At 37.8% G+C, this 27681-nt stretch overlaps 1 protein-coding gene across 3 annotated transcripts in view; it reads left to right on the top strand.

The window, feature by feature from the left end:
- ctnna2 (catenin (cadherin-associated protein), alpha 2) overlaps positions 1 to 27681 on the top strand; it is a 263039-nt gene that overhangs the window by 204712 nt on the left and 30646 nt on the right. For all 3 annotated transcript variants that reach the window (XM_067498964.1, XM_067498965.1, XM_067498966.1), the window contains one exon: positions 25246 to 25338. In XM_067498964.1, the coding sequence (XP_067355065.1) occupies positions 25246 to 25338 (93 nt within the window). The remainder of the gene's footprint in view (positions 1 to 25245; positions 25339 to 27681) is intronic.

Genomic DNA, 27681 nt, shown 5'->3' with positions numbered 1-27681 from the left:
TATTTGCTCATTGGCCCATTGTGAAACTTGTTGCCTTGTGCTTCCACGGTAGTGACTGACGACACTGTAAACAAGTCATCCCTGTGGGGACCATATTGGAGGTATGTGGTGACAGATGTAGTGGCCAGTGAACCTGTGGTCAGTGGCCAGATGCTGAGTGGCTAGTAACTTTGAGACCTACTAGCCAAAGTGGCTGGTGAGTGAAAAAGTCGATGTCAAGCCCTGATAGCAAGAAGTGAATAGAAAAATATGCCACATCCTAATACGGCAGTACTCTTTTGACTTATTTTCAGGTAACCTTATTGCTACAATTTCAGATATTCACACATTGTCTTACTACAACAGATTTATGTCTTTTACATTCTTACAACAAATCCTATGAGTGAACACAAATCTGTGCTTATTGCTTTAATAACGCATTCAGTTATCTGGTTTTATATAGTATAAATTGTATAATACATGCACTGGTGCATAATATGAACAAATAGTGGAATGGGTCAAACCAAAGTCTTTTCTCTCTGATCAGTCACTTTCTGTATGTGAAAGCAAACATATAGTATACATTTAATTTAATACAAAGGGGTATGTTGGTCAGTATTCAGTTTCCCTACTTTAACAACTTGAGTGTATGTCTCCCAAATCTACTAAATGATTTTTACATTTTGTAAATACCGTTACAATTACTACCCCAACCTGCTATAAAGCTGTTTGGACACTAGAGTTTCTCTAGGCTCTCACTGTATTTTTCAGTCCTTTAATGGGCTTAGGACGCTTGCAGGTTCCTCTGACAGCTTTTACCTTAAACCCCTTAGTCTTTTGTGAATACCTACTATAAGCGCTTTAAGTTGAAATAAGCTAAGTATTTTGGAGACCTCCTGCTCACCAATCACACAAATGGACACTTGTTGAAGGACATAGAAGAAACTCAAGTAGTAAAAACATTACTATAACGAGACAAATAGTGTTTATTAACTGGCATTAAGAGACTTTAGCCAGGAGCTATGGTAAAGTCCTTTTTTTTTTTATTATTTCAATTTTTTGTAGTGTGTGTGTGTGTGTGTGTGTGTGTGTGTGTGTGTGTGCTTTTTTCTTATGCCTCCAAGAGCTTTTCTGCCAATTGCCATAAACATCTAGTGAACATAGATGCAATGATTCACACATTGCAGAGCATGTTAGGAAGGTAAATCTTCAGTAAATTCAGTCCATTAGAATTCAGAAACAGAATTATGAAGAGGCATAACTCTGAGAAATTGTACAAAAGGGATTTTAAATTGGTCTTAAAAAGCACAGTTGGGAAAAAAAACGTTTTAAGACTTACCAGTGATTACCTAAACTACCCAAGAGGGTCCTTGGTGAGAAGATAAGTTCAAGAAAAGCGATATTCTGATACCACCAGAAGCTCTGTTATCAAAGGAAATTATTATGTAGCTTTGATAAAAAGTAGTTTGGCCTGCATTAACATTTAAAATTGAAGACAGAATAAAGATAATCATGTTTAATTGCTCACCTGGTCCAAGATTGTCTGTATTTTACTGCAAACTTAACTGATTAACTGATTTAACATTCATCCACATCAGTAGATCTGCACTGTTATATTAATTTACTGTAGATAATGTGAAGTTACATCACACTGTTACAGTGGTTAGAATAGGTCTCAAGGAAGAATTGGGACCCAGTTGGGAGACATCAAATTGAAAAGGCAAGCAACGATATTTGCAAAATAATAAGGATAAATACATGAACAGTTTTTTAGTGGGTCTGTGCAGAATTTGCTAATTCACAAGCCAGTAAGCTGCCAGAGTACAGTAGTAGGTGGCACTACTCCATTTATCTACTATTGTAGCAGCATTGACCTGTCATGCCAACACTTGTCAGGATTACAAAAGAAATCCAGAGGGATCACAAGATGACTCTAATGTTCCCCAGCAGTTAGCACGACATGGCATCAAGTGCTCAAGTGACTAACCACAGCATTGGCCTGTGTTTTCTTAAAAAAAAAAACAGTACTAGTTATTGATAGTGACCTGCAGTACAAATGAATACAGAGGTGTTTGAAGGAGAAAACTGAGTGGTAGAGAAGCTTAGAGATGAATCCGAAGTCAGCGAAAACACCCGCTTCACGTGTTGTCATGCCATTCAATGGCCATTATCTGTTGTTATCAGCACCATGTCTATGGTCCAGTAAATATAATGCTGACGTACCGAGCCCATTTAGTTAGGGTTAGGAAAATCTCACAGTCTGGGTTAAAATACAGAAGGAAAAAATACATTTAAACACAATAACAAACAGACTTACTGGTGTCTCTTATCTAAAAGTCTTGCATCTTGTCACCCAACTACACGACCCAGCCTCCTAACCTGGAAACTATAAAACTTAATTCAGCTGGCAAAAGCAAATTATAGAAACACCCTTAGCAGCCTTAAGGCCCACAGTTACAGTTGAGACCTTTCAAGTCAGTGGAGGAAAGATGTTGAAGTATAATGACAAAATACAGGACTTTTAAACCTGAGTCCTAAACTGACAACCAGTGTTGTGACGTAGTTGTTTTTTTAACCCAAACTTTGATCTAAACCTTACCAAGTACTTTCTTTGCCTAAACCTGGTACATGCCACATTAATTACTGTAACAATGACCATGACAGTCTGGCGTATATTAACAAACTAATGAGCCATTGATAATGACCTCCTGACCCATAGAGGAAGTTGTTTGGGGCCCTAGTAATCCATGTTTATGCTCTAAAAAGAGAACTTCAAAACAACAGTGCAATAGGTTGATAACATTCAAAGCAGGTGTGAAATGTTGTGTGTTTATCGGATCCATCCATCCTTTTCTCCTGCATGCCAATTTTAACATTTCCACCACCTAGCTACTAAAATTAGCTTTATATGCAAAGGTGTAGTAAAACTCACCTAAATGCCTCTCTGCTTATAAATGTATACATAATTAAACATAAACTGAATGTTGAACATTCATGCTCCCATTCACACAAATTGGCATATTAGAATAACCAAGTAACTTAACTGCATGTCTTTGCACTGTGGGAAAGAAAACCGGAGTACCTGGAGGAAACCCATTCGTGCATAGGGAGAACAAATAAACTCTAACAGAAAAGCCACAGCTTGTTCATATCCATGATCTGTCTGTGAGGTGCCAGTAATACCCACTGCAACACTGTGCCACCCATAAACAAGTTCCTTGAAAAACACATTGTACAATTCATGTATACAACGTACAATTTAAACGTTTGATTTGATTAACAATAACCCTGAGATCTGGCAGTTTTCCGTCTGCGCATCATGGTTATTTCCTTGTGACTCTGTGCATGTATCTCAAATGGACTTGGCTCTTTCCGGTGCCGTAGGATGCAATCAACCAATCTCTGAACCTCAACCTGACATTTATATTCCTTTTGTTACTTCTTCACCATCCCTATAAGGGGAAAAGAGAGATAAACAAATGTAAATTATACCGGCGTCAGGCATGTCCTCACGAAAGACTTCCTCCTTGCAGGCTTAGACGAGTCAACTCAAGGGTCCATTATCTCTCAAGGAATGCTTGAATTGGTGGCAATGTTTGTGTGACACATTTAACCAAACCATGCCCAAGAAAACTGCCGAGGAGATAAGCTTAGCTTTTTCACAGAAATATTCAGCATTGTCAGTAAGAGCTGGAACAGCTTCTGTAAAGGTACTACATGACAAGAAGCTGTGGAATTGTCGTGTTTTTCAGATTTGACACTAAGTGGATTACACAAGATTAAGTGTGACAAAAGAAAAAGCAAAAGAGGAATAAGACTTGACATAGAACCATGCTTTCGTGCTTTGAACAAGTATACTTCCTATGGTAATATGATATGTAGCCCAGCATGAATCCCTAATTATGTCATGTGCCCACAGGGGCTTAGTCATATCACTTTAGATGTCCCATGATGCCTTTTTGCCATTTCTCTCTCAAATGCGGAGACCATCCATAAAAAGTATTTTTTTTTCTTGTGAGTCATAATATGATTAATGTTCAGTGTGTGGTCTGAGAACCAAATCTTTTCTGAAAATCTAGTAAGGAAATGATTAGATAATAACCTTTAACTCTGTGTCATGTTGTTGAACGATCCATTGCATTATATTGAATTTGCTCCATTCAGTTTGACCGCTGTTGTAGATGAATCAATAGGGAAAACACCGCTTACAATAACTTACAACTGAGCAATGTAGTCAATTTGTAGATGCACTCTGCACTTTACATTAGTGGAATAGAAAATGGGAAACCTACTGTAACATGTGTGTGAGCGTGTGTGTACAAACAAATGGGTTTATATCTGATTTCTTGTTTATACACCAATCATACGAACCTCAATAAATTGGTTACACAATTCACAATCGTCATCTAATCTTTGCATATCAAAATCATATCAGTGGCAATAATCAATTAGTTTGTGCTCTTCCTCGTATACCATAGACTCCTTAGCATTACCATACCTGGGGAGAAGGAAAGGCTGGCTCTCATACAAGAGTCAATGTGAAACCCAAAACCTCAATTTTTTTGTCTGCTATGAGCCTTCAATTACATTTTATTCAAAGTGAAGAATATAGAATGCATTAGAGATCAATATCCTTAACATTAAAGGACAGTCCACACACAGCTTTAACTTCTATTAAATATGTCCTACATAATGAAATCATTACCCAGGTAGCACAATTTGATTTCTCTTAAAAAAAAAAAAAAAAAAAAAAAAAAAAGAGGACATTAGAGGGACATGTCCACTGGGTTACTGCAGCTCTGAGGTAAAGAGTCGGAGTACCAAGCATCCCTACCCCTACATAGTAGGCCTCTTGAATGATGATAACATGGTATTAGAGTGCATTGTAGGCGGTCTTGCCATTACAGTATGCATTAACAAAGTCGGTAATGTTTGACTCAAGGTTAAAGAGAAAACCTAATTGATAACATACAAAATGAGTGAATGAAGCAGGCACATTGGTAAAGTAAAGATTTTGTTGCGTGTCACAGCAAGTGGAGGACACATTATTGTACTCTCTCCATGTATAGTGATCAGGCCAGTAAAAATGTTATGCCTAGTTGACTGTTTTTTTTGTCGAACACTCTTGTCTAACTTGGGTTTTACGAGCTAGAATGGATAAGGGCACAGGTCTAGTCATATGAAATGGATCAGCAGACAACCCGCAATACCATAGAAAGTCTGGAGACATGTACTATTCCACTTTTCAGTTTTTTTCCATTGATGGAGATACTTTCCCTAGCCATCTTTTGTCTATTAAAATTTATCATCCATAGAGGGACTGTAATGGATGTGAGGAGAACACATAGAACTCTCTGGCAGCTTATTTTAAAGTGGAAATTGACTCGTTGTACCAGGTGATGGATATTTATAAAGAGAGATTCAGGCTCAGCCTAAAGATAGATAAATGAAAATACTGGCTGAAAAAATAAAATGTTCTGGAAAAAAATGTAAATCATTTATTGTACTGTGCCAAATACATCTGCATTTTCAATAACAACTTGAGCTAAAAATAAACAATTATGCTTCAGAACGTTTCCAAATGATTTCTTTGTATTGCTCCACAAGAGGCCTGCCCAAATCCATATTATTAGTTTTATAGATTTCACCACAAGTGTAGCACTGATTCTCTGAAAGCTTAGATTGATTAGCGATATTGACTACTCTTCCAGTTCCTCATTCAACCTGTTCACCGTGAGAATTGCTAATACACCAAACCAGGGGTGTAACTCTTTTCCTGTGGCTCATCAATTCAACGACCTCTTTATAAAGGGTAAATTAAACCACATCCCAGAGCCATTTTGCCCCACCGACAGCAGGTTAATGGCTCATCAAGAGTCTGTTCTCTCTCCTGAAACTGAGCTTCTCATTCTTATGCCTGCTCGTCCTCATACAACTCTATTGATGACATTGTGTTGTGAGTGTGTGCGAGTACACATTTGTAATTGTGTGTGCGTTCATGCTGAGATTTGTGTAAAATTCTGTTTTAAAATTTAGAGCGACATGGTGCCAGCTGGCAACCTGAAATGTCAGAGAAAGACAAGAGATAAATAGAGACCTCAGAGAATGGAGAGCCACAGACAAAGAAGTCAATTTTCTGTCTCCATCATCACTGAAATATCCAGCAGTGGCTGTGGGAAGTGTGGGATTATCAGAGGTTGGTGCGTCAGTAATGGAGGACGTCTCCCAGAAGGCACAAACAGGCCATAGGCCCCTGATAGACCAGGGGAATTACTTCTGGCACACAGGTGAAACAGAAGAAAAGAAAATAGAGACCTGTGCATTCTAAAGGCCCAGACTGTGTGCTGTTCCTTACAGGTTTAAAGGCTTAAGATGGTTTTCAATTTATGAGTTAAGGGACAACTGAGATGTAGTGTTTTGTTTTTTTTTATCAATTAGGAATAAAGAGTAGATTTTATTTCCATTTAGATCCAGATCATTAAGGCTCATATGAATATTTAGATAAAGTCTGTTATTTGACAATAGCAATGTTTTATACATAACAAGGAAAAAAAGAACAGTTTTTCTCAGCCTCATTTTGGGATGAATGGATTATATTTTCTTTTACTTAGATCATCTTCTTTCATGTGAATAATGTGCCAAATTACACCACATTGTAAGTTTTGTTTCTAAAACCTTGACAGTCTCACTATGTTGAGATAAAATATCAAAAAATATAGTCGTGTAAAATCGACAAGCATAACATAAGAATTGATATTTTCCAATGTCGAACAGAAAAATGCAATGCACTTTAATACTAAATACATATTTAGATTACTTGCTTCTCTAAGGCCAATTGTTGAATCTCTGCTTGCAGCTAATTGTTCATCATCTTCCTTGCCAGTGCTTCTCAGCTGTTGAACGACAATTTTTCTTTCCCCTGTCAAAAGCTAACTTACTCTGTGTAGGCATTGATTTGACATCATCCAAGTGCATCACAGTGAGAAAAGTTGCAGATGCCGTTCTGAACATAACAATATAAAGGATTGTCTACAGTGAGTTTAGTCCTTGTGGACATATCTTTGATTTTGTTCAAGCTACCATAACTATTTATTTTTACAATAATTTAGCTCACCATCGTTTTAACATTTTTTTTGTTGTAATTTACTATGCCCTATATATTATTATGTAATGAACCATACATTTTTTGACCTTACTGATGAGATTTGAAAATTATTATAGTCCTCTTCTTTGATGCAAATGCAGTAAAATAGCAAAATAAATACAAATCTTGCCAAGCTTGATTGCAAATGCGGAAGTGAAAGAATTCTCGAAGGAGCTGCTCCACAGCCCCATCTCCCTTTCCCTGAGGTAGAAAGCCCTAGTTTGAGTGTTCACTTACATCATCAAAGGGCCCCTCTGTCTCATGTAATATTAACATGTGCTAAATCAGTGGCAAACAGCAGCAGCAGTGTTTACACAGCATTAGCGCAGGCTTGCAAAGCCACATAAAGAGAAGCTGCATGTGTTCAACGATTAGCAGGCTCTGACACCCATGGGAGGCGACAAGATTACAGCATATATGGATCCACAGTTTACAAGGTGACTAATTTTAGAATAGTGTATCTGTCCTCGACAGGAGCCTTTTAAGCAGCTTTGCAGATTATCATATAAATGATTTCTGATTTGAGCGGAGTAGCATCATACTATGAAGACTTAATGTTTTGCAGTTCTTTATTCTCCTTTTCTGAGCATCCTCATGTGACATGAATGCTATCTATGAAACAAAACACATAATGAGCATGAAAAGAATGATGACACCACCTAAACCCCGTGAGAGAAACAGGTATAACTTTGTTGGGCATCAAGAGAGGAGAGGGGGGTATTCCTCTGAAAGCTGTTTGACTTTTTGACACAGGCTTAAATCTAATAATCAGGAAGCTTTCGAGGTGAAGTGGCCTGTCACTGTGAAGTCAAATCTGCTGGAAATTAAGTCCATTAATCACATAGCGCTTCATTTAGTCTTTTTCTATATACAGTACAGCTCTGAAATGTGGCTGTGTGGGGCAATAAGAGAGAATGGTTGGAAAGAGGCTTCGAAAGAGGCTTCGGTTGGAAAGAGTGAGAGAAAGAGAGAAAATGCTTGGTGGTGCAGAAGAAAGCCATCAATTCTCATTACAGAAAATAGATCATCACTCCTAATTAGAGACACCGCGTTTTACCACAGTACAAATGCAGAATAATGCAGGTTAGCAAAGCCAGGCACCACCCATCACTGATTAATTAGGTGAGTGAATAAAAACCTTTACTAACCAGGTGATTTTTCTTTAGATAGCTTATTAAAGGTATAATACCATATATTGCAGTTCAGGTCCTTTGGGAAAATATACAGGGAAATATCATTTTCTTGCCTCTTTATAATGTGATTCAAATGAAACATGCTGGTCCTTCTGTTAGCTAAACATGTCATCCTCTGACAACTATAACTTTCATATTAATCCCTGGTGAACAACCATGGTCAGGTTGTTATGTGACACAATGTGTCCCAGGGTTCAAGCCAGGATTGAGAAGCACTGCTCTAATCCCTTCCCTAATAACCATTCCGGTTCGAAGATATCAAGTAACACGCATTGACATTTGTTCAATAATCATGAGACAATAGAGTAGATGGATAGAGGGGGATTTGTTCCTTGTCAAATATGGAGTGACACGTTTGAAGTGGAAGGGAGTTTTGGCACCAACAGAGAGGCACTGTTTGAGCATAGAGCACTATATATAATTGGGATCTTCCTTTTTAGATGATTAAAACAGCGTTTAAATGTGGTTTTGTTTTTTAGGACACACGCAGGAAAGAGGGTCATTAAGGTAAAAAAGTTCTATATTCAGTTGGAGTTTAAGAGGTTGATGTAACATCCAGTTTTCTACTCGGCTATAAATCAACCCATGTGACATACAGTATTCTCAGCATTATAGCACTGAGTGACTACACTGCAGATTCAATATAATCTATAAACAATATTGTTGCTTGTAACATTTGTCCCAGTTTTGCACTTGACATCCCAGCTGCATCTGGTCTTTCGAGTTGAACATTCATACATTAAACTGATAAGGACCATGTTCAGTCACATCCTATTTTTGTCTATGGGATTCATGACCACAGCTTTTAACATACCCACATGTCTGCCACTGCCACTGTTTTTATTCTTAAATGAAATAAATAAAGCAGGAACATAAATCCAGCAGAGCACAAACAGGACATATACCTAATTTCCTTTCTTTTCTTCTCTGACCCAATGCAGTCTTATCTCTCTTCTCAGCACTTTTTGTGCTTTGTTTATTTATTTTGTCCTCTCCATTTCCCGGTTTCTTTCAAGACTTTAAGCCAGATAAGTTGGGGTTTGTTTAACAAAGGTCACAGGTGAAGAGAATATCCTGGCTAAGGTGAAAATACAGTAGTGCATCTTGGGCCTCAGCTGACTCACAATGCAAGTAGAACATTGTCTTGCATATTCATGAGGAAGGCACTGCTCATCACACTATCTTTGATCCAAATCATAGAGTATGCAAATTCCTGTGTGCACACAGAAGCACACAAGTCATTTCCCACCCTCCTGCTAGCTGCTCAGATCACTAGTTCACTCCTCCCCAGGATGCATGCAGTAAACACAGTTTGCTGTGGTGTCTAGTATTATTAAAGAACAAATACACAAATACACAAATGCATTGGTGAGATTTTTAATATCCTGATACATCACATGTAAGTGGAAGTTGCAATCAAATATTCTGCGAAGCACTAAACAACTAGTCCAAATCAACTTTTTTTGGTGCTCCTAAAAATGCACAGTCTAGTGTCAAACGCTCTTGTTTGACTTAAATAGCAAGTAAGTAGAAATACAAGGTGTTATTGCAACAAAAGGGTATCACACCTTATATTGTTGTAAAGTTATTCTTCTCAATAAAATTCTGCTCTCTGATGTTTTAGATGGTACTGCACATTTTAAAATGAATATAGGAATAAAGCTCCAGATTTATTTCTATAAACAGTGTTAACGGGTTAATGTTTGAGAGCAAGCAGTTACACAAAAAAAGGTAAAACTACAAATGATTTCTCATATTGGCTTTTGTGTTTCTGTCCCTTTTTGTAAAAAGCCAGAAATTAGTGTAGCAAAACTAAATGTACAAAAGATATGCACAGAAAGATATTTGTATATATTGAGAAGTTATCCCATATGTATGGACACATATTTCTCTTAATTTTTGTTTGGTTAATGATATTAATAAAGCAAATGAAGCAGTTTTAATGATATTGGGAACATTGTTGTAATGTAAATGAAAAGTTGTACTTCATAAACTATGACCATTTAGACTTGGCTACACCTAGTGGTATTTATTTATCCTACAATTCAATGCACTAAAGTATGTCTGTTAACATTTACTGAAATTGCTGACGTCAGCAGTCAACAAGTGCAACCACACTGTGACAGACTGTAATGGCTTTTCCTGCTCATAATTACTGTACCTGCAGTAATAGACAAATGACAAAATTGTAAATTATGTTTCATTTTGCTCTTTGTTCAGTCAGTAATGAAATACTGTATCAGCCCCTGCTTTCATTGTCACCATGGCAACAAACATCCCCCTGGGTAATAAAGCAGAAGAACACTCAATCAAGACTGAGTCATCGAGGTGGGGACATTTTTACCCCAATACAAGGCTGAAAAAGGAAGGAACCCCTGAAGGTAAAGGGGTGTTTCAGACTCTTGATCAGGATCAAGGGATTATTTGTGACACATTTTTATTTTTAAAAAATCCTCTTTGTATATGCATAATGCACTGGGAAAGTACGAGACCTCACCATTTTGTTTTGACAGCAGAAAATACATACTCTTTAATAGTTTTAGTTTTTGTTTAAAGTTTCCCTTTCTTTTTTTTTTTTTTTTTTTTTTTTTTTTTTGGGGTGGGTGGGTGAGGGGGGGGGGGGGGGGGGGTTGTTTTTTGCTTGTTTTTGGCTTGTTTTTCTCCAGAAGGTTGCTAGATGTCATATTATTTCATTTTCTAATATTATGTAGAGTGATTTCTGTGAAACGTTCATAATAGAAAATTAGGATTACATAAATAAAGTTGAACTGCTGGGACCTTGGTGTTGGAAAAAAAAAGAAGCTTCCACTGATAACTTCAGTCATCGCCGTGGGTTCACTCTGGTTTATGTGGCAATGTCACACCCAAACAGATTTGTTACATCAACTCTTAATGTGAGTAAGAATATTTGGCAGTTAGCTTGACTCAGTGTGTCACACATTTAATTAGGAAGCTCTGTCTGCTCTTGTTATGTGGGAGGCCTATTTTTTCACACTGACCTCATGCTATTCTGGGCCAGCAGCTCTCTTATTTGACAGTCAACTTCTGGTCACTGTTTCCCTTGAGGTTACACCGAAGTGAACCTCTCTGCTATGAGATGCTAGTCTACGATGGAAGAGTATGTTTTTACTATCTAGTCCACATACCTGAACTAAACACACATTATAGTCATCTGAAGGTTTAAATTAAACTTGAGGCATCACCATAGCTGTGCGGTAGGTGCATCTTTTGGAGCTAGTAATTTGTTTTTCTGTGTAGATTCTGCTGCTGCAGAACTAGATTGCAGTTGTGTGCATTCATACTGTCAGAAAAGTAGTAATTATGCAAATTTTCTCACATTTACTTGGTGATGCAGAGTGGTTACAGTAGCAGAAAAGAGATGGTTTGCCCTCGAATGGCTTTCACTGCTGGATGATGAAGAGCTAATTTGTCTAGCATTAATGAGAAAGACACAATTATGACCTGTTGCGGGTTGTTAAGTAGTCCAAGCAGACCAGTCACAGTTCTTGCTTTGTTCACATAGTCCGCATGGCTGAAGAGGTGTGCACTGGTTTTACAAACACCACAAAAACATATTGGAGATATTATTCAGCATTTCTGTGACACAAGGTTCTGCATTATAACTCATTCCAGTACTTATAATCACAGATATGAGTTCTGGGAATTATGGAAGTCTATAAAAGGACTTGTCTAAACACTATTTTGACAGTTTTCAAAATACAGTTCATCAAACCCATTATCAGTACTGGTATGTGACATCCTGTGGTAACCATGGACACCACTGCAATATAATCTGGCTATTGTTTGCAGTGACTTCGTCTCTCTTTATTTTCCTTCTCCTCCTTCTTTGCTGTCATTGCCCCTGTTGCATTCATGCATAGATGGCATGCTAAGTGAAAGAGGAGCCAATGGGGATGAGCAATGCCTGCTAAGCTGGTCTTAGTCACGGGGCATTGTCATTAGATTAATGGAGCAGAAGGAGCCATCCGTTCTCTCTCCAGAGGGGAGCTTTACTTTTGGTGAGGTGGGAAGAAAAAAAAAATGAAGGGGAGGATGTGGCTTTGCCTCAAATGGAGAGTGATTTGGCACTTTGCAACCCCCCATGCTAATTTCATAAAACCACATTCTATGTAGACTCTTGAGACCCTCACTGAAGACGTTCAATTTGACATAGCAAAGCCAATGTATGGCGCCAACTTACTTTTACAGTCTGATATCATGTTTCTTATTACTAGTTAATTCCAAACTATCACTTATATTACTCACTCATAATTACTTTAGCATAGTAAAGTACAACAGGTGGTGGCTTGTTTTTATGTAATCGCTCTACATATCACTGTAGGAAAAAGCATGTCACTAATTTACTTGTAAAATACATAATAACTACATTACTGTTGTAATTACAATATTGCCTGTTGTAAACAACATGCAGTTGTATTTTGCACAGTCAGTAAATCTTTGTAATTATTGTGCTGTCAAATGGTGAGCCACCCAATGCTGTTAAACTTAACAGCTTCACCTACAGCATGTAAATTCAAATAAACACACTTCATTCAGGTTAGGATTCAGTTTTTGTGGAAAAAGGAACAGCTTTAAAAAGAAAACCCAAGGAGGCTAAAACTATAGTGGTGTTAACTGAAGAAACAAGACAAGTGGTACCATGAAAAATAATCCAAAAATCCTTTACTTTGCCACTTCCAGCCAACCCTAATCCTTTGTTTTACATTATCTGGGTGGCAGATTTACTCCCAACTCTGATGAGAAATTCGTAAGGGTGGCAGTAGCTCATTTGGTAGGTGAGGGTCAGTGGTTTGACTTGTGGTCCTCCTGGATACATGTCACAGTGTCCCTGGGCAAAACCCCAAAGTTTTCCTTAGTATTTACTACTGATTTGCAAGTCTAAGTGATTGATTGTACTTCAACGCAAGTACATGTCTGAGTTTAAAATTGTTAATTGTTGCTTTGTCTTTTTTTCACCAAAATTGTGTTCAACTTACTGTGTGCATTAATTCTGCTATCACACATCTAAAAAATTCTCGACTACTTACTCAACACACTCATCCTTAAACAGGCAAATATTTTCCCAGTCCTTACACAGAACCAAGGAAATGATATGATCATCTGCCTGGTTGCTGGGGACCTGTGAGGTTATACTAGGCTACTGTATTGCTTAAAGTGCATCCATTTTAAATCCAGTCAAGAATGTGGTGGTTTTTAGGGTCACACATTGTCAGTGTGTTAAAGTTTTAAATTTAGATCATAAATCAGGTGTCATCATGTGTCCTTTTGGCTTATCCCATGAGTTTGTAGCAGAAGGACGTGTACATTACATGGATACTACTAGTTTTGCTCCATTGGGGTGGTTTTTGTAGGCACTACTGTATAGGGGGAAAAATGTCATGCTCAGAATTTGGTCACTCAGAAACAATGCTAAACAAATATAGTGTTGTACACACTAAATACTATTCAGGGTTGTTATTATTCAGTCTTGTATGTATTGCATGTTGTTTATCAGATGCTACTTTCAATCCCCTCGATCTTGGGTTATTGTGGGCTTCCTTATGAAATTTGCATTGATGGGAAAGACAGAAAACTCTGAAGGGAATTGCGATGTTGAAATTGAAACAAGCTGTGTCCTGTTCAGCTGTCCCACTGAGACCTGCAGCAATTAAAGCACATCATTCACCAATAATGCTTTTTGTGTTTGTGTCAGTGAGTGTGTGTGTCTGTGTGTTTTGTTTTCCCAGAAGAAATAAGGTGCAAAACCTAATGGAAATTAATTATTTGCTGCAAGTAAACATGGTCCCCTCCCACAAAATCTGTCTACATACCTTCCTAGCTGAAGCTTTATCTACCTCCCTCCCTCTATAGGACCATACATCCTTTCCTGATTGACTGAATGCTAAACAAACACGCTTTTTTCACTCAGCTCTTCATAGAGTCTCAGTTTATTGAGTGACCAGTAGAAATTGAACCATGTCTGGATGGGTCATCTAACTTCAATCTGATCACCAAGATGAAAACATGTGTTTTCTTACTGCCAGAAAAACAAGAAGCTGGCTTAAGAAGTGTTCTATTTTGACACAGGTAAAAAAAAAAAAAAAACCTGTAGTTGTCACCTTTACACAGGCTGCTTTTATTGAATAACAGCGGGCTATCGTAGACCCTTTAGAGATTGTAAATCAAATCAGGATCTGTACATATCAACCTAAATTCGTGTCATTCTAGGTCAATCTGTGTAGCTTAACTTGTAATAGTACAACCCACAAATTATAGCGCACGTAAACCAAGTTTGCGATGTACTTTATGTATTATTGCTATGGTTGCACAGTACTGATTATGTTTTTCTCAGTTGTATACTGCAAGACGTTGACATTTCTGCTTTCATTGACTGTCAACAACACACAGTAATTCAGCTGCCAATAGATAATACAACCATTTGAAATCAGAGCTCTTTCCACCTAAACGCCAGCATTAACTTGGGAACATTTCATTGGGGCTTTTTTTGTGTGCCCGATTTTGAAAAATCAAAAAACAGAAATACAAAATAAATTGATTTTTTTTTTTTTATTTCAAGCACAAAATCAAAAATTGGAAAACAAAACAATAACTGTCTTTTCAAATGTTAAAAATATTTTTTGTTTGTTTTCAATATGAAAAACTAATAAACTAATAGTTATTATTCCAATTCTGTGTTTGCAGATGCAAAACTGTATTAACCGTATCCCCACATGCTTTCCTCATATTAGGCTTCATTTTAAATAACATATCTGTTTTACTTGTGCGGTGGTACTGGCAGCCTACATACAGTATTTGTATCCTAAAAAATGTTTTACAGAAATGTCATGAATAATTGTTGAAGGTTCAACGCTCACTAGTCATAAGGCAACATTAAGGTAACAATTTCGTGTCATTAGTTGATGACAGCAGCTTGACTTAAGTCTGGTCTTTACAGAAGAGGGTGGAAAGTTTACTGTGTGAGCAATATTTACTGTGGAAATGTCCAGACACCAGTACCAGTATTCAGTTACTAAAGTTTAATTTCCAATCCTAAATTAATTGGACTGAAAATTTATAGTTTATCATTGCCACGGAAGAAAACCATCTATAACAAATTTGGTTCCAGGGTTCACATTAACTGGCAACTCAGGGCAAAAGTTATGTCTGTACCTTAATGAAGTAATTAGCTAAAGCCATTGTATCAAAGGCTTGTGCTGATTGCAAATTTGACTTTGTCTGGTCACTGGGTCCTTAGACCTTGCTGCAATTTCACTGAATGTCCTCTGCCAAAAAGTGTGCCAAGAAATGATCATGAATTTTTGAAACACGCTAACATCGTATTCTAAAACTAACATCAGTCAAATGAACTGTATGCAATGCCACTTAAAGTCTAGGCACGGATGTTTTTTCTGCACCATCCTAGTGTTACCAGAATTTATGTTGTCCAAAGTGACATTTGAGAAAATTAGGAAAAGAATGGCTAGACAAGGTTTCTACATTTCTCGTTATTATTTTTATACGATCTCCGTTTCATTGTTTTTCTGTGATATAATGTATTTATCACATAGTACACTAGTGACAACGTACACTATATGTCACAACAGAAATTATACTTACAAAACTGTTCAAATGTCATCTAGAATTTTTGGTGCACACTGAATTATACATGAGGTGTCATTTATTAACACCCGACTAGGAAAAGATGGAGGAGGACTAATGGCCATCGTGAGAGAGGCTATGTTTTAATTGTGCTGTTAATTCTGCTCACAGCCAGTGCAGTGATGGCCTTTCACGTCTTCACACTTTCCAGTTCTCACCTGAGAGAAAATCACACAAGCATTAATTTAAAAGCACAGGAAACAATGTGACATTTCCACAGACACATTTAGACTTCCTAAGACACAAATACATGAGATAGATTAGTGCAGTAAGTCCATCTGATGCCTCAAGGCTCTCTGAAGGGCTCATATGTTGTTTTTACAGGACTTAACTATAGAAAGCTAATCTTGAATAAATAAAAAAGAAGGGGCCAAAATATCATAGTAATAAAATCAACCACATCAACTCTGTTATTAGCTGAATGTTTGTTTCTGATTTGCAGTCATTTTTTTCTTTATTTACTAAGGAGATAACTGGACGTTAACCTGAGTTTTTCTGGCCCCTGAACTGTGATGTGTACAATTCTCCATTACGCTTCAGATGTGTATGACCTGGAATGAGTAATTATTGATTCATATATATCACCAGTGTCACCAACTCATTTCCTCACTGCTCATGTTTAAAATTTCATCTTTCCTGTCCCATTCCCCAATTTAAAGGTTGAGGCATTAAGGACTGACAACTACTGACCTTTTGCACTGCATGCATCTATTATCCAACAGGACTAAACATGCTTTTCTTGCACCTCAGATAGATGTGAAAACGAAGAGGGATGCGATGTGAAGAAATGTCAACGCCTTGCAGTGTTCACATTTTGTTTGAGATTAGACTATGGTATGATAGATCCTTTGGATCAACTAAGAACCTAGTGATCATGCATAGTTTATAACTGGGAACATGTTTTAGAAAAGCATCATACCAAGCATTATCAGTTTTAACTTCATTAAACATGATGTTTGAAATAATACATTCTTTTCCCAACCAGTACCCTGGATAGTAAAATAATTACACCATGTATTGGATATATTATATCAAATCTATGTCTAAATAACCAGTATGCTTACTGCACTAAAACAACATCTACTGTAGATGATGTTGTTGAAGCACTTTTGATAATGCATCTACTGTATCCAAAATTGTGCTGCAGAGTTTTAATGTCTCGAAAATAGGCCTGATTTTGGCTGTGTCATTTGAGTTTCACTGGCCATTGAACTGTAAGTTGGAGAGAGAGCAGCAATTGCTGTCTGAGTCGAGGCACTTTGTCATGGTTGCCACACTGTAAATTGATGTCAGCGTTACACAGAAACTACTAAGCACTCAAATCTCACTCTGCCCTGGTCTATCTGCACATCTGCTGTCGATATACAACGTGAGCCTGCGTGTTTTAGGCATATACTGAGACCTTTGGCTAAAAGTAGGAACACATCTGCCACACACCTAGTTTAGACAGCGACCAATGTCACGCCACCAATAAAAAGTACAGTGAGTTAAACATTTCAATTCCCCTGAAACAGTTTTTAAATAGCTTTTGTTGCAGAGGGACCATGGAATGTACAGATAGATTAAAAGCAACAACCCAGAGGTCCATTTTCATAATTATGTTTTGGTGCCAAGCCTGACTGCTTGGCTAGGAGCGCAGGAGGAAGAGAGAGAAAGCAAAGAGAAATCGATACTTCAGTTGAAACAGCACTAGCTGTGTCTTATTTATTTATTTGCTGGGGTTGAAGAGGAATGGAGAGGAACTGTAAGAGAGGCAATCTGGCCCCTGTGGCTACAGTACCAGCTTTAGCAAAAGTCAAAAGATGTTGTAAGATGAACAAACCACTGTACTACCTACCTGGAAGATACAACTTTTTGACTGTATAGGTGGTACTGACCCAACCCCGGTGCTTGTAGCAAAATGAAGCCAAATCAGTCTAGCCTTCAGCTTTTGCTCCATAAGACTGGGGCGCAGAGTAACGGCGAGACACTGGGGCCAATAGGAAGTGTGAGTAGTTGCCCTCTGCCTGAGGGAAAGTGAGTCAGCCATTTGTACCCCTGTCCCTCCTTCCTTTAATGCCCTGTCATTCACAGCAGCATGAACAAGATAATCCAATATCCAGGACTCTAAATTGAAGCTGTAAGACTCTCATCTACAGGCCTGCGCATGCACATACACACACACACTCTCTCACATGCACACATATTTATCGTTGTCTCAAGTCAGTGTGGTCCAGCTAACTTTATGATTTGTTTATATTGCTTTCAATTACCTCTCTGTGTCCCTTGTTGAGCTCAATAAAATTTTATATTGTAGATATTATTCTCCAGGTGCCCATCCACTCTTCCTATGGCTATCTTCATTTAAGCATTGAAATTCTAATGTAAATAAATCACATATTGAAGCATCTGTGTATCTGGACACTGAAAGAATCCCCACGTCCTTGACGCTTAGTACCATGAAGGAGTGAATGGGCAAAGTACAGACTGCACCAAACAGATTGCTAGCATCTTCTTTTGTATTACATCAGGTGCCTCCATTCTCCTTTCCGGTGTGTGTGTGCGTGTGTGCGTATGTCGGTGGCCACGTGCATGTGTCTGTACTTGTCTGAACTGTGTCATCCTTCCCGCCTGTTGTCTCGTGTACAATTCTAACTTCTCCAGAGCTGTGCTGCTTCATCCCACCACCAGCCTGAAGCGAATTAACATATTTATCAAGAAGCCAGCCATTGTATTAGCACAAATACCAGGACCACGTGGCAGCTCCAGAGAAACGAACACTGTAAATCACACTCTGTCAGCCTTTCATGCAGACGCAGTCATGGTTGTCAAGGAGACTGTGATGTTATTGTGAAGGCTATTCTGTTTTCTTTAAGCTTTGACCACAGCTTTGATATTAAATTATATAGACAGAGGAAAAGAAAATTGTTTCACTGACATTTCTTTTTCTTCTCCAAAGGAAATGGTTAGAACTAACATTTTAAATCTAAATTCTTGTTTTAAATCTCATATTCATAACTGATAGTTCCTTTCAGCTACTAATCACAAATGGGCATTACATTCTAATGAACCACAAGTTATTTTAAGCATTAGAAATCACATCAAAGCACCTTCTGTTGTATTCTAAAAGGCAGTTAAATACAGAGAAAAGAATAATTATTTCTTTCTTTTTCCAGTTTAGTTAAGTTAAAAGAAATATAGCTAGTGTTTCCTTTCAGTCAATAGCCAATCAGGCCTATTGTGCAAGATCTAAAATGAAGATGGAAACAAAAAATGAATCCGAGCAGCACAAAAAAGGAAATTTTACAGAACATTTAAAAGCTAAATTTGTTGCTTTAGTTGCATATTTTCCGTGGATCACATTCATGAAGGTCTCATGTTTTTAATTCATGCACACGTTTCTTCTTATGAAATTAAGAATAACAGTATTATAATTAAGCTGACCTATGGCATAAAACTATTTATTCAGGAGTTTGTAGAATTCCTTACATATTTTCTCTAATCAAAGTGAGACATGGGATTACACTGGGCACTGAGGTTTTTGCATCCCAGCTGCATTCAGGACATTCTAACTTTTTTTTTCTTACTTTTTATTTATTTTCAACATCTATTTGGTCTCAGTTTAGTCCCTTCCTGCCACAACCCTCCCACTTTATCCGGGCTCAAAAGCAGCACCAAGGAGGCCCTTAGTTGGGCAGGGCAACACCTGGTTGGGTGGGATTCAATCCTGTGGGCTTCTGCATCCCACCCCAATGCTCTATTCTTTACTGTGATTAATATGTTAATGCTGCATGTTCTTACACTATGTTCAATTATGATTATGTACTAATTATGTACTACCTCCAATTCCTGGAGGTAGTACTCACCAATGTAAAATTACTATCAAACTCGCAAACTGCCAGTAAGATTAGCTGGTTCTTTTTTAGCCAGCAAGAGTTTGTTTTCACAGAGAGATTTTCTAGTAAAGTATTTTGTTTCAGTTAAAGTTACAATTTTATTAAAATCACTCCTAAGGCAGGATTAAAGAGAATTTCTAAATATTTTATTTTCTTATAAAAGCCTTACTACTTCAGATGCTACAGACAGTATTGATCATTAAATGAAAGTACCAAATTATAAAGGCGAGGTCGAGCTCTGCATGCATTTCACAATAAACACAAACAAGAGGACAGAAACCAAAGGGGGCAGCGTTCAGTTAAAAGTGCTGCTGTCAGAAAGCAAGCTTAATCAGCGAAGACACCGAGGACTAGCGTTAAACACATTAAAGGATATTTACTGTGGAAATATTTTTAGGCAAAGAAAGTCACGACGTGCAGTATAACAGAGTGGGCTGTCATTTCCTCCTGACTTCCACCAAACCTCCATTGCATGTCACATTCTCCTGCACTTCGTCCTATTGTAAAGGTTTGTGCAAGGGGGAAATGTGCAATTGTTGGGGGTGACCTAGAAGCAGTTTTGTTAAGGATTCACTGACCTAATGGAATTGGGTCACAGAACTTCTATGTTGCTGTCAGGGGAGCTTTGTGGACGTATATACCAGATTTTTTAAAGTACCTTAGCCAGTCAAGGTTTTTCAATATTTTGTGCTGCTAAATTGTAAGTATAATCACAATAATAAATGAAAATTGAAGCAGTCTTTTTTACTTTAACATTCTGGATTTCCTTTTAATTTGGTATTCGGGTTATTTTGTAGTGACCTTCTTTTCTACATTAATGTTATTTGTGTTTTAGTTGGACCTTGCACAGTCTTCCTAAAAAAAAATGGAACTCTTTAAAATGCTTTCCTATATTTTTTCATATGAAGATGACCTATTTTTTTCTTGTGATGACTCATTATTGTCATGTACTGTATGTCCTCTTATTCAGACAATGTCAAAAGACAGAAAGAAAAAACCCCTCAACCCCTGCTTTATTGTTAATCCTTTTGATTGAGTGTGCATCTCTTAGCGGGTGAACATTAAACTATTTTGGACTATCATTATGCAGCTAGCCTTATCTCAAAGAATTGAGCATTAGAGATAGCAAGAGACAGTCTTTGTCCTGTGTGTGTTTAACGTTGTACCAGTGATTGCATCTGTATGCATGGAGTTGATAAACCAGGGTCTGCAGGGAGATGATGTGTGGCAGTGTGTAGGATTGTATCCCAGTCAGCCTCATATTAGTGGACCTGTCACTTAGTAAACAGTGACTTAAACTCATTTCCATTCTGAGTAAGGAATTGTAGAGAGAACTCCGAAGTGCATTAGAGTCACTCACAATTTAGGTCCACTTTGTCTCTGAGGCAAAAGTGGGTGGCAAACAGACAAAAGGGCTGGCAGATGGAGCAATTAAACAGCAATGACTTACACAGCCACTCCCTAATTTCACATCATGTTATAACATCACCTTACAAGAAAAAGAAGAAACACGCAGTACATTGTTTTACAATTTCTTTTCCAATACCAAGTATGAGAAACTTAAAATGCTTTTCTTGTGAATACACACACATCAATAAACTCGCTCAATAAGTAAATCTCGTTTTTGGTTTACAACATGTAATGATGATTTGTTGTTGCGAAAAAAATTTGCAAATCAAGATCTGCTCTAATGCTGAACACTTCCAACTATAGAATAGACCTTACAATCATTATCATGGTGAACATGCGCAAAAATCTATTGCTTTTATTCTAGTTATATGCTTCAAGGCTTGGCAAGCCTTTTGATGTTATGAGCCTGGTGGGCATTCTTCCTGAGGCAATGTGTACTTCACTCCTTAATAGAGACTGATTTTCAAAGGCGTGGTTCATAGTCAGTCACAGCAGGATGTCAATTCCCACTGCTTGTCCCCCGTAGACTTGAACCTCACACAACCTTAACATTTACCGGTACCTAATGTCATACAGCCTTTCCAGTGTTGGTCACTTCAATTCCATACATGTGCATAGAGGTGTCACTGCTGAGAGCTGACAACTCATAAAAGAACTCCTGCAAGGGTAGTCCTGTAATTGTTTCACAGTCTGCGTGCTGCATTCCCGTTATCCTTTCTGCCCCATCTACGTTGACAGATTGATGTATTTATTGTATATGTGCATGTGAGTATATGCCACTGCTCAAATGTGTGTAAGTGTTAGAGAGGCAGAAAAAACACCGAGCAATTTAGCTGATTTTGCGTGTTTCAAACTAACACCACGCTAACACCATCACTGCATCCTGTAAACATCCATATGACAGACCTTTAATAAAACAAAGTGTTTTCATAATACAACACATAACTACTCATCTCCAGTGAGGTTTTTTTGATGGGGGGTGGGGGGAATACAGTGAATCATTCTAAGTGAATGGTGACTCTTCTTTTAGCTAAACCTTTTTCTTTTTTCTTTATGCACTTGCTCTGTTACTCTGTTACAGTGAAGGATTTTGAAGTGATTTGTTAAAAAGTGTTAGGCATTACATGAAGTACAACAGATAGAACATTTATTAGATTGCATGAAGATAAACTGAGCAATGCTAAATAGCACTGGAGAGAGACTGCTAAGATCGGTGCTTTACTGATGATAGGTTCGAGGTTGTCAGTAAGAACGCCTGTGTAAAAAAATGGGGGAAAAAATGACACAATCAAATCTATTTTCAGTTACTCAGCTCCATTTAGGTGATTTAGATCACATACATGAGAATGCCCATCTCTCCAACTGCAGTGGAAACCTTCATCAAATTAGAATTGAAGTGATTATCCAGGGCAGAGCAAAAGGACAAAATCGATAGTTCTTTGTTCGAGGCTAAGATGAAGAATGGGCATTCAGCAGTGATCTCTCTTTATTGCTCCCTTTCTCTCTCTCTCACACACAAACATGCACACACGAGCACACGCCTCTCTGAATTGCGTATTCTGTTCCAACATCCTTGGCCGTATCAGCATTAGACTTGTGCGGTATATTCTCAAACCTTCTGTCTTGGTTTTTTCCCTCCCCTCTTCGGGGGGAAAAAAAACCTCAAAGGAGAAGCACATCCTTAGATAATTGCAATTAGTAGTTTTGGCTGGATGTTGCAAAGTTGGCCCTGGCCCAGCTCTCTGTGTTGGGTAAGAGGGAGTGTGAGTGGGCCTGTTGGGCATGTTTCCAGCCTCCAGAAAGCCCTCTGCCCTTTGCCTCACATGGGGTGCTGGGCCAAAACAGAACTAGTGGATCTAATGTTTGTAAGTGAATAAAGTCAGTGTGAAGAGACTTTCTACTCCTCAGGTGCTACAGTACATATTCTAACTGGGGAAAAGTGCTGCATCTATGTCCTGCCAATTAAAAGCCTATACTGTATGTAGACATAGAAAATTAGTCACAGGGACAGCACCATTCCAGAAATACTTTACTAGTAAATTACAAACTTATTGCATAGTTTGTAATGCAAGAGTGCAAGAGTTTTGCAATGCACGAAGTATAAAAAACATGATGCTTCCACCGCACCAGCTTTAGTCTATTAAAATAAAAGAAATACAAAACTGAATTTTACTCCAAGAATGCTTAAATTAGCCATCTTTTTTGTTACTGAAAGTAGTTGGTAAAAACAATAATTTATGTAATTTATTTTAAATTTGCTTTGCATATATGAGGATGTCACAGCTACAGGGTTCCAGGAATTTCTAAAACAGTAAGTGAAGTCAGGGAATTTAAACTATGTTAGAATTGTCCTTAAAATTATCCTGTGTGTGTGTGTGTGTGTGTGTGTGTGTGTGTGTGTGTGTGTGTGTGTGTGTGTGTGTGTGTGTGTGTGTGTGTGTGTGTGTGTGTGTGTGTGTGTTTTCCTCCCTTTTTCTGACAAGTTCTCAATGCACAGCCACTCACATTTATCTGGAACATAGACTTTCAATCACACTTAGTCTTTCTTTCTTTCTGTCGCACTTTGAACACATACCCATACTGCTTCACATAAAGGACTGCAATCCATCAATGTGCTCATTGCTGTCATGAGTAAAGAGACAGAGCTCTAAGCAAGAGTCCTCTAACACAAATTTGATTTACCTCAATTTGCCTCAAACAGTGACATTTGAGCACTAGGAGTGCTAATGCAGAGTGGCATCGTTTGCCAACAGACATGTGTCTGTTTAGCTAAGTTTCAAAGCTTAGGCTCTTGCTGAAATCTGATTTGCTTAAGCATGGTATTGGATTATAGAGTTTGAAGTTATGGAAACTAACTGTGAAATACAGTGATGCTGTGGAGAAATATGATGACTTCAGATGGGAATACAATGGACTGTGTGTGTGTGTGTCTGTGTGTGTGTGTGTGTGTGTGTGTGTGTGTGTGTGTGTGTGTGTGTGTGTGTTTCTTATTTAAAGAGATTGTTGGAAACATGGTTTTAATGCACCTATAACATTTTCCACCTTGTAAATTATTCAACACTGTGTGTGATTGTATGGTATACAGCATACAGATATTAAATCAACACTCTAAATCTCTAAATGCTATCAATCAAATCTAATTAGTGTGGAGTCATTTTCTAAGACATTAGCACAGCCCTGTACCAAAACTAGTCTTTTTAGAATTCAACATGTTTACTGGGACAGGCTATTTTTCTCCCATTAAGATGTCAGGCTGGAAACGTGTTCTCATCAAACTGTACATTGCTAAAAAGACATAGATCAAACTAATGGTTGTTTGCTACATGAGAAACATCTGGTCTTAATTATGCAATAAAGCACCTCTTTGCACCACCAAGCCCCGTAATGAGTAAGGCATACTTGCTACGCATCACAGACATGCTTAAAATGTCAATCTAATGAGTTCAGTTTTCTCTATATATTGTGTGTGGACCTGGCCATTTTGCATATGACTGAACCCAATTACTTGTTATAAGTGTTATATTTCACCTTGTGCTATGTCACATTCATGCCCTATGCAGCAATGCTTTCATTTCAAGGTCTGTACCATTAGGTTCCCCTAAAAAATAAAACACAAAATCCACCTTTAATAGACAAAGCATCTGTGTCATATAATGCTTATTAACAAATTGAGCTCCACCAGCTGTCTAGCACAAAAATGAAAGTGACACCTGTGTCGTCTGCTTTGATACCATCTCTTGCAATAAAAAACAAGACCAGTTTTGTGGTGTGTTGGAGAAAAAGCCTTCATCCTGTACACAAAAAAAAAACATCCTAGCCTAGTGTCTGCTTGCTGAGCTGCAGAGGAGATGGCAACATGAATAGAACAAACAACAGGAATGTGAACTGTTGAATTGAAAAAATGTGAATGTCTTCCACTGTGGAAAAGGTATAAAGCAGTCAGCTTCAGGGTTTAAGTTTCATGTCTCTGTTTTGCTTTATTCAGGTGGCAAACCTGGCTTGCTCCATCTCAAACAATGAAGAAGGTGTGAAGTTGGTTCGTATGGCTGCCACCCAAATTGACAGCTTATGTCCACAGGTGAGGACTGAAAAAGCATGTTCATCCCATAATTACCCTTCTTTACACAATAGTTATCAACATATTTCCTATTCATCTCACAGACTATCTTTTGATAGGAATAGCTAGAAATGACAGAACGAGAATCATAGTCAGCAGAATGGAAAGAAGAGCTATGAATAATGTGTAGGAGGACCTTGTAGTGGTGTTTCTCAGGATGCAAGCAAAAGAGGATGTTAAAATCGATCCATTGCTTCCAAGGTTAACGGTAGGACTTACCCACATGGGACTCCACACAGTAATGGAGAAGATAAATGGAGCCTGAATTTAAGATTCAGTATCTAATGTGCACACATCGCAATGCACACCTGCTGAGACTGACTTAGTTGGAAACCTTAGGGAGGAACTGTCTCTCGATGCCTCTTGGCAATGCTCAGCACAGATTAAAAACATAATAGACACAGACTTTGTGACTAGGGAAGAAGGAACAAAGACGAGGCAGAACAAAGAGCGATATTTCCATCTGTACTGGTTAACGTTAACCCCGGCCTCTTATCATTACACATGCAAACAAACAGACACATAAACACAACCTCTCGACTGCCATGTCCAAATCAGCTATTTTGCTACTGTATATCAGATTTATTTAACTAAAACACATTTGCACCTTTACATCTATAAGCAAATAACACACACACACAAAAAAAAACATAGTACTTCTGGTTAAAGTTCACATGCCAGCTGTCACAGTGAATAATGCTGCTTGTTCTTAGAAACAAGTCTGTGATGTGAAGAGACTCGACAGGATCTAATATGGGGACATCATTTCCCCATTGAATTGATATTATTTTAAAAGTATGTGAAATACTGGTCTTTGTTGGCTTGAAGCCAAATGTTATATCTGAGAGTGATCACATAGTTATTAGCAAGAAACTTGATGATTTGTGAAGCTGTGAAAAGCTGTGTGCATCCTCTTAATATGCCTGTTGGTACTCTGGGCAACGTGCTGTGTTGACCGCCTATTTATACGAAACACATTTAATTAAAAAATAATTGGGGTGAGATTTAATATTTTTTGGCAAAGGTGAGAAGTTTTGTTGCCATGTGTTGTTATATTGTAATTACCACAAAGCCCGCGGCAACACCAGGTACTAACAGGTCACAACAGCAAAAAGACATCGGCCAAATCTGAACCCAAGTTAGTTTGACTATCTTGCTCCACTGTTTTCCACTGTTTTCCCCTGTGGTGTGGCTCACTCTGGGTGGTCAGGCTGACCCAGCCCTTTTCTCACATCACCAACTGTGTACCGAGCTCAGCATTAGTTTCACTTCATTTAGCTTAGCAAATAGACACAGACTGAAACCGAACAGAAACACTTCAGGAATGAGGGTTATCATTCACTGTCCATTATAGTCTCAACAAAAAGTTTATCTGCAGTATGCCACACTCATGTGTTCATAACTCTGCAATCCCACTGCCTTTTGACAGGCTCATATTAGATAAGACTCACCCTTTTGTCAACCAGTCAAAATGACAAATTACAGTCTGTGACTGTGATGCTTAATGTCAACTTACCCCATGGAAACACCACAACCAACAATGAACTGATCATACTAATAAGTGTGCTTGTGGATCCCTCCTTGTCTGTGCCACAGACCTCTATTCTGTTTATTAATTATTAAAACGCATAAGCAAGTCATAGTTGAACTGGGGTTATGAGCCTTTATTAAGATAAAAAAGGGTACTGTAGTTTAATTTGAGTTAATTCCGCAAACTTGGTCCCGCTCCCATAAATAATTACAAGGACATTAAATATATATTAATCTGTTATGGTAAAATAGTCCCCAATAAAAGATTGAGGGTTGGTTTAGTAATAAAAGTTTGCTAAATGCTGTAGCCCCAATCTTTCATTCATTTTAACTTAAGTCAAATTTAGGTCTGTGGGATGACAGTCCTGCACTTTGTGAACACATCAGCCAACTACTTCATTAAAAATATGTCGCATGAAAACCTAATCATTTACTCACAATAGTCTCTTCAACAATGTTATTGCATTTACAGTTTAATTGGATAGGAAAACAATTTTTATGACATAGGTTTAGCAGTCATGGTTGACACGGAGATGGGCCACTTAAAAAAATAGTGAAGGATTTTAAGAATAAAGATGAAATGTTTAAAATAAATTATAAAATACTATTTCAAGAATAACGTTGAAATGCTATGAATAAAGCAGAATTATCACTAAATTGAAATATGGATAATAAAGTACAATTTTAGAAAATATTATGCAAACTTAACACAGGATGCAAACTTAACCCTAACATAATAACAATGCACATTCAGCTAGTTTTTTCATAATCAGA

This window comes from Channa argus, chromosome 3, assembly GCF_033026475.1.
Source record: "Channa argus isolate prfri chromosome 3, Channa argus male v1.0, whole genome shotgun sequence".
Lineage (NCBI taxonomy): Eukaryota > Metazoa > Chordata > Actinopteri > Anabantiformes > Channidae > Channa > Channa argus.
Note: the sequence above shows the minus strand (reverse complement) of the source record. Positions and strands in the feature narration are given on the sequence as shown.